General features: G+C 59.1%; 1 protein-coding gene across 1 annotated transcript in view; it reads right to left on the bottom strand.

The window, feature by feature from the left end:
• Nucleotides 1–8,977, bottom strand: part of GRIN2C (glutamate ionotropic receptor NMDA type subunit 2C) — a 10,563-nt gene extending 1,586 nt beyond the window's left edge. The window contains exons 1-12 of the mRNA XM_018073122.3: nucleotides 8,559–8,977; nucleotides 6,387–6,982; nucleotides 5,750–5,864; nucleotides 5,013–5,224; nucleotides 4,716–4,884; nucleotides 4,233–4,386; nucleotides 2,780–2,905; nucleotides 2,466–2,695; nucleotides 2,117–2,277; nucleotides 1,370–1,557; nucleotides 630–862; nucleotides 4–256 (exon numbers count right to left, since the gene is read on the bottom strand). Coding sequence (XP_017928611.3) covers nucleotides 4–256; nucleotides 630–862; nucleotides 1,370–1,557; nucleotides 2,117–2,277; nucleotides 2,466–2,695; nucleotides 2,780–2,905; nucleotides 4,233–4,386; nucleotides 4,716–4,884; nucleotides 5,013–5,224; nucleotides 5,750–5,864; nucleotides 6,387–6,982; nucleotides 8,559–8,930 — 2,809 coding nt within the window. The 5' untranslated portion in view covers nucleotides 8,931–8,977. The remainder of the gene's footprint in view (nucleotides 1–3; nucleotides 257–629; nucleotides 863–1,369; nucleotides 1,558–2,116; nucleotides 2,278–2,465; nucleotides 2,696–2,779; nucleotides 2,906–4,232; nucleotides 4,387–4,715; nucleotides 4,885–5,012; nucleotides 5,225–5,749; nucleotides 5,865–6,386; nucleotides 6,983–8,558) is intronic.
• Between the last annotated feature and the right edge of the window lie 802 nt (nucleotides 8,978–9,779).

Genomic DNA, 9,779 nt, shown 5'->3' with positions numbered 1-9,779 from the left:
TGCTGTTCTGCACCACGAGCTGGGGTGTCCTCAGGGAGAAGGTGGTCTGGAGGCGCTCGCTGTGGTTGCTCCAGTCCTCGATGGTGCGGGTGGCCTGCTCCAGGGAGCCGCCCACGCTGGCCGTCGTCACCATCTCCTTGGCCGCCTGCAGCATCTTCAGCACGTTGGCCTGGGCTGAACTGGCTGTGACGTCGGGTGTGGGTGCCCGCCCAGGGCTCCCCATGGTCTGCACCCCATTGAAGCAGCTGTAGATGCCCTGTGGGGAGAAGTGGGGGGACCCCCACCATCAGCAATGTCAGTGGGGTCCTGCCCCTGAGCCCACCCTGCTGAGCTGAGTTCATGCTGCTGAGGCTGAGGTGGCTTGACAGCACTGGTGTCCCCTCCCCAGCATCCTCAGCACTGCCAGGGTGAGTGACACCATACTCCATCACCCGTTTCCCCAGGGATGCTAATACAGATGGCTAAGCCCTTTCCCCAACAGCTGGCTTTTCTCCACAAGAGCTCACATCAGCACAAACATCTCCAGTCCCTCCTGTGTGGGTCGAAGGGACAATGCCCACCAAACCATGCCCAGCCACGTGACACCGTGTGGGGACATTTGGGCCCCTCATCCTGGCAGCATCCCTCACCCTGCTGATGGCCAGGAGGAAGTCAAGCTTGTGGGACTTGGGGACGGAGTGACGCAGCTTCCAGTAGACGAGGTGCTCCCAGGCAAAGACCAGCAGGCTCAGCCCCATGGCCACCAGCAGCATGTAGAAAACCCCGGCCATGTTGTCGATGTCCAGCTTGCTGCTCATCACCTCGTTCTTCTCATTCTGGCAGATCCCCGACAGCCAAACTGTCTCCAGCTTCTGGGTCTCACCTGGGGCCGGACACACACAGGAGCGTGGGGGTGAAAATCCACCCACAGGAGTCATCTTCCCAAGCACATCCCTTGCTCATCCCCACCCCACTGTGGCTGGAGGAGGAGAAAGAGACCCCCGAGCCCCAGGAGGTGTAATAGCCTTGTTCTTGCTGCTGCCCTTGGCCTGAGAATCCCACCAGTCCCTTGTCCTTCTCCAGGCCCTGCCTTTCTCTGTTTCCCACGTGCCAGTCAGTCGTGCTTGCTGTCCTCTTCCCAGGCTTCTCCTTCTGACCCTTGGATTTTGTGCACAGCTATCTCCAAGACTTTACTCACAGCCCCCCGCCACCACCAGCATCCAGCTGGAAAAATGCCACTGAATTTAATATCCCCTGAGAGGAGGTGGTGGAGAAACCCCTCAGTGGCATCCTGTGAGGAGCCATGGAGGCTGCACAAGTTTGGGGGACCAAAACCCTGCTCCCTGGATTAATTTGTAGGGTGGGGGCTGGGCGAGGATGGGGCACCCACCGTCTCCCAGGAACTGGAGCAGGGCCAGGTCAATGGCCCGCTTCCAGCGCGAGTCCTTCTGCAGGGCGATGCCGTAGCCCGTGGTGGCAAACACCTTCCCGCTGCCGATGGTCACCAGCTTGCAGCCCTCGTCCTTGCCTGCCATGTAGTTCAGCACCGCCGCGTCGTAGATGAAGGCATCCAGCTTCCTGGGAGGAAGGGGGAGGGGGGGATCTGAAAGCCCTTTTCTGGGGGGGTTGTGCTTCTCCTGGGGGAGCTCCACCCCTTTCAGGCAGCTGTAGCCCATCTGGAGGGCGTTGAGTTTTCTTTGGGGGTCCCCGCCTTGTCTTGGAGAGCTGTAACCACACTTGGGGGGAAAGCACCCAACTTGGAGGGGCTGTATCCCATATGGGGGAGCCATAACCCCTATGGGGAGGGCTGCATCCCTTTTGAGGGGAGCTGTATGAAGCTGCACCCCATCTTCAACAGGTTGTATCCTGTTTGGGGGTCCCCTATGCCATGCAGGGAAGCTGCAGAGAGCCATATCCCATCTGGGAGAGCTGTACCCAGCCTGGGGGGCCCACATCTCACTTGTGGGGGCTTGTACCCCGGTTGAGGAATCCCTACCCCACATGGGAGATCGTGTACCCCATTCCAGGGAGCTGTAGTTCATTTGGGGATGCTGCATCCCATTCTGAGGAGCTGTACCCCAGCTCTAGGAGCCATACTCCATCTGGGGGAACCATACCCTTTTTGGGGGAACCGTACCCCATTTTGAGGCTGGTGAGGGCGTCCTCCACAGAGCGCTGGTTGTACTTCACCATGTGGGTGTGCATGTCGGGGTAGTTGCTGCGGATGTTCCTCTCGGTGCTGCCGTTGGGGACGGTGCCGAAGCGGAATGGGGGGTACTGCTCCTGCGGCTTCTGGAACTGCAACAGGGAGCCCCAGGGAGCAGCATCACATGGTGTCCATGTCCCTGCCATGTCCTCCCTCCCCACAGCCAACCCTCCACCCATCCAGCTGGCTGGCAGTGGTGTGCAGCAACCCCCCACCTCAAAAAAAAACCTTACTATTTTTAGGGATTTTTTAGGATTCCCACCCCAACCATCAGCCCTACCTTCCTGTCGCTCAGCCCCGACACGGTGTCGATGTACTGCTCCTGGATCATGAAGGCAGCCAGGTTGGCCGTGTAGCTGGCGAGGAAGATGACGGCAAAGAAGGCCCAGATGAGCACCATGATCTTGCTGGTGGTGCCCTTGGGGTTCTCGATGGGCACCGAGTTGTTGAAGACCAGAGCCCACAGCAGCCACACCGACTTGCCAATGGTAAAGGTGGGACCTCCTGGCCCTACGGGGACATGGGATAGAGGGGACAGCCGTCAGCTGGGCTGGGGATGTGTCCCCCCACCCAGCTCCCACCTCCCCAACTCACTCTTGCCACTGGTGAGGTTCTGGTTGTAGCCAACAGGGCTGAAATACTCGAACACGAAGACGGTGATGGCCACCACAGTGAGGCACATGACAAACATCATGACCCACACGGCCGGGCTGTAAGGCTCTGCAAGGCAAGTGGGGCTCTGTCAGCCCCCTGGGACACCCCCTGGGGACTCCCAGGAGCCCTCCCCAATGGATGGGGCTCGTCCTCCTGAATATTGTCCCTCTTTGGAAAGGAGATGGGGACTGGCAGCACCATGGCCAAGCAGTTCTGCAGGGAATCAGGAGGGAAAGGGGATACTGTGGGATGGGGGGATGCAGCCACGCTTCCCTGCCTAGGCAGAATCAGGCTCTCATCAACAGGGAGATGTTAACAAAATGCTGCCCATCTCCAGAGTCACTGGCAGGAGGGTTTCCCATGGGATCGCAGGTTCTCCCCAGTGATGGCTCAGGCCACAGCACTGTGCCTTCATCAGGCACGGGATCAGCCTCCCAGTCCCACTCAGCCCCTGTGAAAGCCCCCCGTGAGCTGGGGTGGGCAGTGAGCCCCCTGCCTGCCCAGGATGATCTGGGATGGAGCAGCAGGAGCAGTGGGGATGCATCCGAGCCATCAACATGCGGCTGCTGAAGTTCATTTGTCAGCACGTCCTTCGCTGTCAGGGAGGAGAGGCCTCCCCTGATGGGGATGCGGCTCGTTAGTGCAGAAGCAGAAGACACAGGGACTGCAGACCCCAGCCCTGCCAAACCAGGACAGGATGCTCCATCTGACCCCATGGCCAGTGAAGGTGACCCTGCTTCGGGGGCAGGTCAGACCTGCAGCATCAGGGAGGGACAGGAGGGGGAGGATGTGCCCAGGCTGGTGCTGTTCCACCTCCCACGGCATCCCTGGCACCTGCACCCACCTACACCCTCCCACACAGGAGCCCATCTCTGGCTGAGCTGGGACATCACTGCTGTGCCCTTGCCGAGAGCCTCAAGCCCTGCCCGAGCACTCAGGCTGAATTTCCTGACGACCTTGGCCAGTCTCCTCCCCTTCCAAGGCTGCAGCTTTGCTGGTTTAAAACTCGTTAAATAAAACTTTTAGCACTGGCGATTTCCCGGCTTAAGCACCTGTCCTGGTGATGGTGGCAGAGACGGGTCCCCACAGCAGGGCTCTGAGGTGGAAAATCCCCCCAGCACCCTGTCCTCCCTCCTCCACACAAAAAAATGAAGAGGAGAGAACCACTGAGCCCAGCCTCCACCTCCCAGCCTCCATCTCCATAATAAAAGGATTATTCAGGCAGGGAAGGAGGAAGCCCCAAAGCCGACAGCACAATCTCTTTCCCTTATGACTTAGGCTTTCTTTTTCTTTTCTTTTCTTAAAAGTTATTAAAACTGAACAATATTTCCAGTTTGCATTTGTGGGAAGCATGGGATGAACCTGCAGACAGACAGGGGCACACACAGCTCACCCAGGAAGGCGGAGGGGGAGACAGTCCCATTGCTCCTGGCCACCATGACGCTGATTCCCGTCTCCACGAAGGGCACGGAGAAGTCCACGATCTCAGAGCGCTCCTCGTTGATGGTGAGGGAGCCGATGGCCATGTCTGCACGCTTGTAGTACACCTGGAGAAGGGGCAGATGGGCTCGGGATGGGCAGAGGGACAGTCAGAGGGACCCAGACCACCTTCCCCAGGCATTCCTCCACCTCCAACCTTAATTTTTGCCTTTTTAAAAAAAAATATTAGCTTTTTAAGTGATCAGTGGCACAAGCATAACCTGCTGTGGGGTTGTAAATGTTCGTCTGACTCCTCCCTCGAGGAGGAGCTCATGCCAAGCTCTCCCCTGTGCAGAGTCCCACGACAGACAGTTTGATCCCACCTCCATCAGGAAAGCCCCAGGTCAGGGATGAGTCAGGGTCAGAGGTGGGGGGTCCAAGCCATGCCCAGCCCTACCTCACCAATCATGCCATTCCAGACCCCACGGACGATCTTGCCATGTTTGCCATTGGTCACTAAGTAGAGGTCATAGGAGAACTTCACTGCCTTGGCCAGCTTCTTCAGGATGTCGATGCAGAAGCCCTTGCAGCACAGCTTGGTGTAGGGATCCACGAGGCCATCGCCACTGGAACCGCACCGGGAAAAGCAGGTTGGACTAATCAAAGATGCTCTGAGCACCCTGGTGCCCCCCCTGGCCCCCCACATGCCTGGGAAACAGTGGCCAGAATTTCCAAGCTGCATCCCCCTGCTCACCTGTGGGAGGAGTTGGTCTGCTTGCGGCAGGGCACCGTGTTGCGCACGCAGACCCCCGTGCTGGGGTCCGTGTTCTCCACGATGACAAAGGGTCTCTCCTCCAGCGTGGCCACTGTCAGGTGCCGGTTATCGACCACGGGCTGCATGTAGGAGCCGTAGCGGGGCCACACCGGGTACTTCATGTGGATGATGCCTTTCTCCCACTTGCCCACCTGCCCACGAGGGAGAGAACACAGTCACCCTGGCGAGGGGCTGTGGGGGTCACACAGGGTCCCGTGTCTATCCTCCCCACACCCCGGTGATGCCCATCTCAGTATCCCTTTCCCCACACACCCATGGAACACAGTGTTCCTCCTGGGCCCCAAGCACCACATTTAACTGAGCACAAACCTCGCCAAACTTCACACAAAATACTTTCAGACTACCAAAAAAACCCCCCTCCCTGCAGCTTGTTTCAGGTCTAGGTGTTTGGTTGCTGTTCTCCAAAGGTGGGCAGCTGCATTTTTGCGTTTTTTTGGAACTTATCAGAGAAACTGCAGGAAAAAACTGACAGTTCTTGGCAGAGCTTTCGTGCCCATCATTGCCACAAAGCCCCACCATGGGTACTTTTGAGTACCAGCCATGGGTTTTGCATGGGACAACCCACCCCAGGGTGGGACCTCAGCCTGTGCATGGCCCCAGGCTCACCCTTCCCAGCCACCCCACAGTGCCTGTCCCAGGGGGCCTGGGGGTCCTACCATCTCCCAGAGCCGGTGCTGGTTGAGTGTGATCACCACCATGGTGGGCCTGACCAGGTAGCCACCTTCATTGAAGGAGAAGTCCCTGTGCTCCCACGTCACATTGAGGAGGTGCCTGGTGGGACACAGAGCCCGTAAGTCCCTGTCTGTGCAGTCCACCCACGTACAGCCCTCCTCCTCCTCCTCCTCCTCTTCCTCCAGCTTCAGCTGAGCTGCCACAGGTCTCATGGAGATATGTGGGGCTGAGAGCTGGGGACCAGATTTAGCCCCTACTCAAGGGGGAGAGAGGAGCTGGAGAAAGCTCTGCCAGCAAGGAGGCACTGAGGATGGCACCCTGCAGGGCTGAGGGTGCACAGGCTGCCACAGCCACCCTGAGATGCCACCTCTGCACTGCAAAGCAGAGCTGCGAAACCCCCTGAGCCTCCTGAGGGTCCTGAGCTGCAGAGAAGCATGAGAAAAGGCTGTGGAGATACTCCAGGAGAAAGCCAGCCAAGAGGCATGGACCACCAGCTGCAGCCCACAGCCAGCATCACCCCCTCTGCCCGCCAGCTCCATCCCCCTCCTCCCCTGCCCCTTCCCTCTCCATTTCCCCATTCCCCACATTTCATACCCATCCCAGGGGGTCCCCGAGCCTCACCGGTAGAAGCTTGCGTTGGTGGCAGTGGCCCTGGGGGGGGTCCAGCAGTCCCGCCCCACCTCCGGGAGGTAGCCATGGGCACGGAAGAAGCTGGCTGCCCCCATGGCAATGATGGCCACCCCGTCCCGCACCTTCTGCCGCAGGCTCAGCTTCCAGCTCTCCGTCACCACGCTGATGAGGCCGACGGGGAAGGAGGCGGGTGGCACCTCCATGTTGCCCACTGTCAGGCTGGGCACGATCCAGACGTATCCTGGCCCCACAAGGCCGGCTTGTTCTGCCATGGAGAAGAGGTACTCGGCCTCTTCCCGTGAGCAGTACACGATGAGGACCTGGGCATCGATCTGCCGCAGGAGCCGCTGCGTCCTGGAGCTGCTCTGCTCCTGGCTCATCTCAAAGGTGAGCACCTCCTGCAGCTCCCAGCCAAAGTAGCTGGCATCCGTGAAGGAGCGGATGACGTCCAGGAAGATGTTGTAGCCCGGGTAGAGGCTGGTGATGACAGCGAAGGAGCCCCAGTCGTATTCCTCCAGCACCTTGAAGATCACCTGGATTTGCTGCTCGATGGAGACACCCAACTGCAGGAAAGCTGATCCGGGCTCCTGTGGGAGGAGAAGGGGTCGGGGGCTGCACTGGCACTGTGATCCTGTTCAAGTGTGCCATTAACTGGTGTGGTCCATGGGTCGGAGACACCCAAAATGGGACTCATCCACCTCCAAGGAAGCTCATCCCATGTAAAGGTTCAAGTCCTGAGGCTTCACATCTGTTTCTCAGCTTATTAAACAAAAATTCATCCATCCTCCAAAGGATATCAGCAATTTCTCCTTAAACCAGGAGAAGAAGGTGGGCAAGAGCTCTGCCAGGAGCATAAATCCCATCCCGGCTCCGACTCACTACCTGCAGCCGGAGCCTGTGTGGCTCCTTCCCTCCCACCCCACCTCCCCGGCCATCTGGCCTCTCATTAGCAAACCTTAATTGATCTGATTCTGTCTTAAATGATTCAGCGAATGGCATTTGCCGAAGGTCACGTGCAGGCAGCAGGGTTTTGCCGCCCAGACCCCCTCCACCTCCAGAGAAGTAGTTTGGGGTGAGCCCCAGGGGGTCACAGACAGAAAGCAGGGGCTGTTGGGGACTTTGGATCTGTGGGAGAAGGAGGTCGAGCCTTCAGACAGGTCCCTCCACTGAGCCCAAAATACCCAAACCCTGGAGAAAGTTGCAGAAAAACACACAGACCACAGCAAACCATGGCTATTTTTCTGTTGCTCGGGCTCCATTTGAGCCCTCTGCCCCCGCACAAGTCCACTGCACCCACCCGAGCCCACTGCACCCACTGCCACCCACCCACAGCGAGCAGCAGCTCAAGGTGGTCCAGGAGCACCAGTGGGTGCAGGCAGGGCTGCAAAGGTGCCATCCAGCAGGGTTGGACCCCAAGCCACTGTGCAAGCAGAGCATAAAAGCCATGCCCTGAGGAGGAGCAGTCCCTAGCCACGGGGAAGAGCAATCACTGAGACCCCTCCAGTGCCCAGGCTGGGCAGGGTGGGACAAGCAGCCACAAGGAGATAACCCAAATCTCTTTGCCACAGCCCATCACCACATGCCCAGCACCCTCCAGCCTGCCTCCAGCTCTCCCTGCCACCAGCACTTCCAAGCAGGCAGGTGACAGTGACTGACAATGTCTGATGTCAGTGAGGAGCAGAGAAGCCAAAAATCCTGTTTTGGGTGTGGTGCACCTGAGATTGCTGCCACAGCCAAGCAAGGCTCCTCCATGCTGCCCACCCAGCCATTTCAGGGCTGGATCCAGCCCTGGCAGGGCAGAAGGAGGATGGGGTTGTGACAACCCTGCCACTGCCCCAATAGTCCCAGTGCCACCAGCCCAGCACTCCATGGTGGGCACAGCCTGAAGGGGATGGGACACAGCACACCAGGGAAGGTCCTTCCAGGGGCCACTGAGGTCCTCTCCCATGTCCCATCAACAGAGTCCTTCCTGAAGTCCCCACTATATCCCACCACCCGTTGGCCACACTGCCACAGCCACTGCCTACTCCTGCCCGTGATCCCACACTCCACAGCACAGCAGCTCCTCTGCCCTCCAGCATTCCACACCCCTGAACTACCCCTCTCTAATAACACCTCATTTCTCTCATCCCCCCTGGAAATAACCCCCAGTGAGTGCCTCACCTTTGGGGTCAGGACCACTGCAGACCCCCCGCTGATGCTGATGATGGGGACCTGGGTCTGGGAGGAGATGAAGTCAAGGATCTGGGCCACGGCCTCCGTGCCCACGTTGTCCTCGAAGACGATGCCGTGGATCTTGTGGCTGGCGAGGATGTCGCAGATCTGGGTGAGGAGGGTGCTGGGGTTGGTGTTGTTGACGACGACGGTGATGGGGTGGATTTCCAGGGGCATGTCCAGGAAGCTCTGGGGGCTCAGGCGGGAGCGGATGTGCAGGGGGTAGGACGTGCCCCCAAACACCACGGCCACGTTGACCACTGGCTCCTCGGGGCCCGGCAGCAGGAGGTCCGTGAAGGCAGCCGAGCAGCCCAGCACCATCGACAGTAGCAGGTGTGTGCCGGCGCTCTGCCATGTCCACCGCCGCGTCCCTGCCGGCACAGCACACAGCCCCTCGCATCCAGCCGCCCACCAGGACCCCCACCCCACTCACCCCAGCCCTCCTCACTGCCCTGGGGCATCACCAGTGTGTGCTGACCCCAAAGAAAGAGGGGACCCTCATCCTTTGGATGCTGGGTGTGGTGAAGGAATGACCACAGGGTTGTACTCACCACCCACTGTACACCCCAGTGTCATGTGCCTTGTGTCCAGTCCTATCAACCACTAAGCCTTCACAGACAGTCCCCTCTTCCCACCACCACCCCCTCCCCATCCCACTACCACCATACCCCTCCCATTGCCCTCCCACCCCATCCAAAAGCCGCCACTGCCACAATGGTCCATGTTATCCCTTCAGCCAGGGACAGGGACAGCAGCAAGAGGTGACAGGAGGGGCTAGCAGTTCCCTGGTGCCTCTGTCTGCAGTGGACAGCCACCTTCAATATTTAAAGGCTTTGCCCTTGAGGGAGGGTTCAGCTCTTCACCCCTCATGTTGAGATTTTGCAAACCACACAGTCACAGGGGCAGCCGGTCCCCTGCCCGTCCCCCTGCCTGTCCCCCTACCTGTCCCTCACCCATCACGCTACCTCAGCCCCTTCTCTGACACAAAATCCAAAACAAAGCACTCGTCTGGCTTCTTATTTCCAAGTTTACCCCCTAAACAGCATCCTTCAGCTCTCCTCCTTCCTGCCTTTACCCCCGGTGTGTGTCCCCTGCTGGCACTGCCCACCTGGCTGGGACACTCACTGCACTGCGTCTCTGCCGGCTGCACCCCAAATCCAGGCTCTCAGG

This window comes from Manacus vitellinus, unplaced genomic scaffold (assembly GCF_001715985.3).
Source record: "Manacus vitellinus isolate BGI_N305 unplaced genomic scaffold, ASM171598v3 scaffold_24_pilon, whole genome shotgun sequence".
NCBI lineage: Eukaryota > Metazoa > Chordata > Aves > Passeriformes > Pipridae > Manacus > Manacus vitellinus.
The sequence above is the reverse complement of the archived record's forward strand: the minus strand, read 5'-3'. Positions and strand labels throughout refer to the sequence as shown.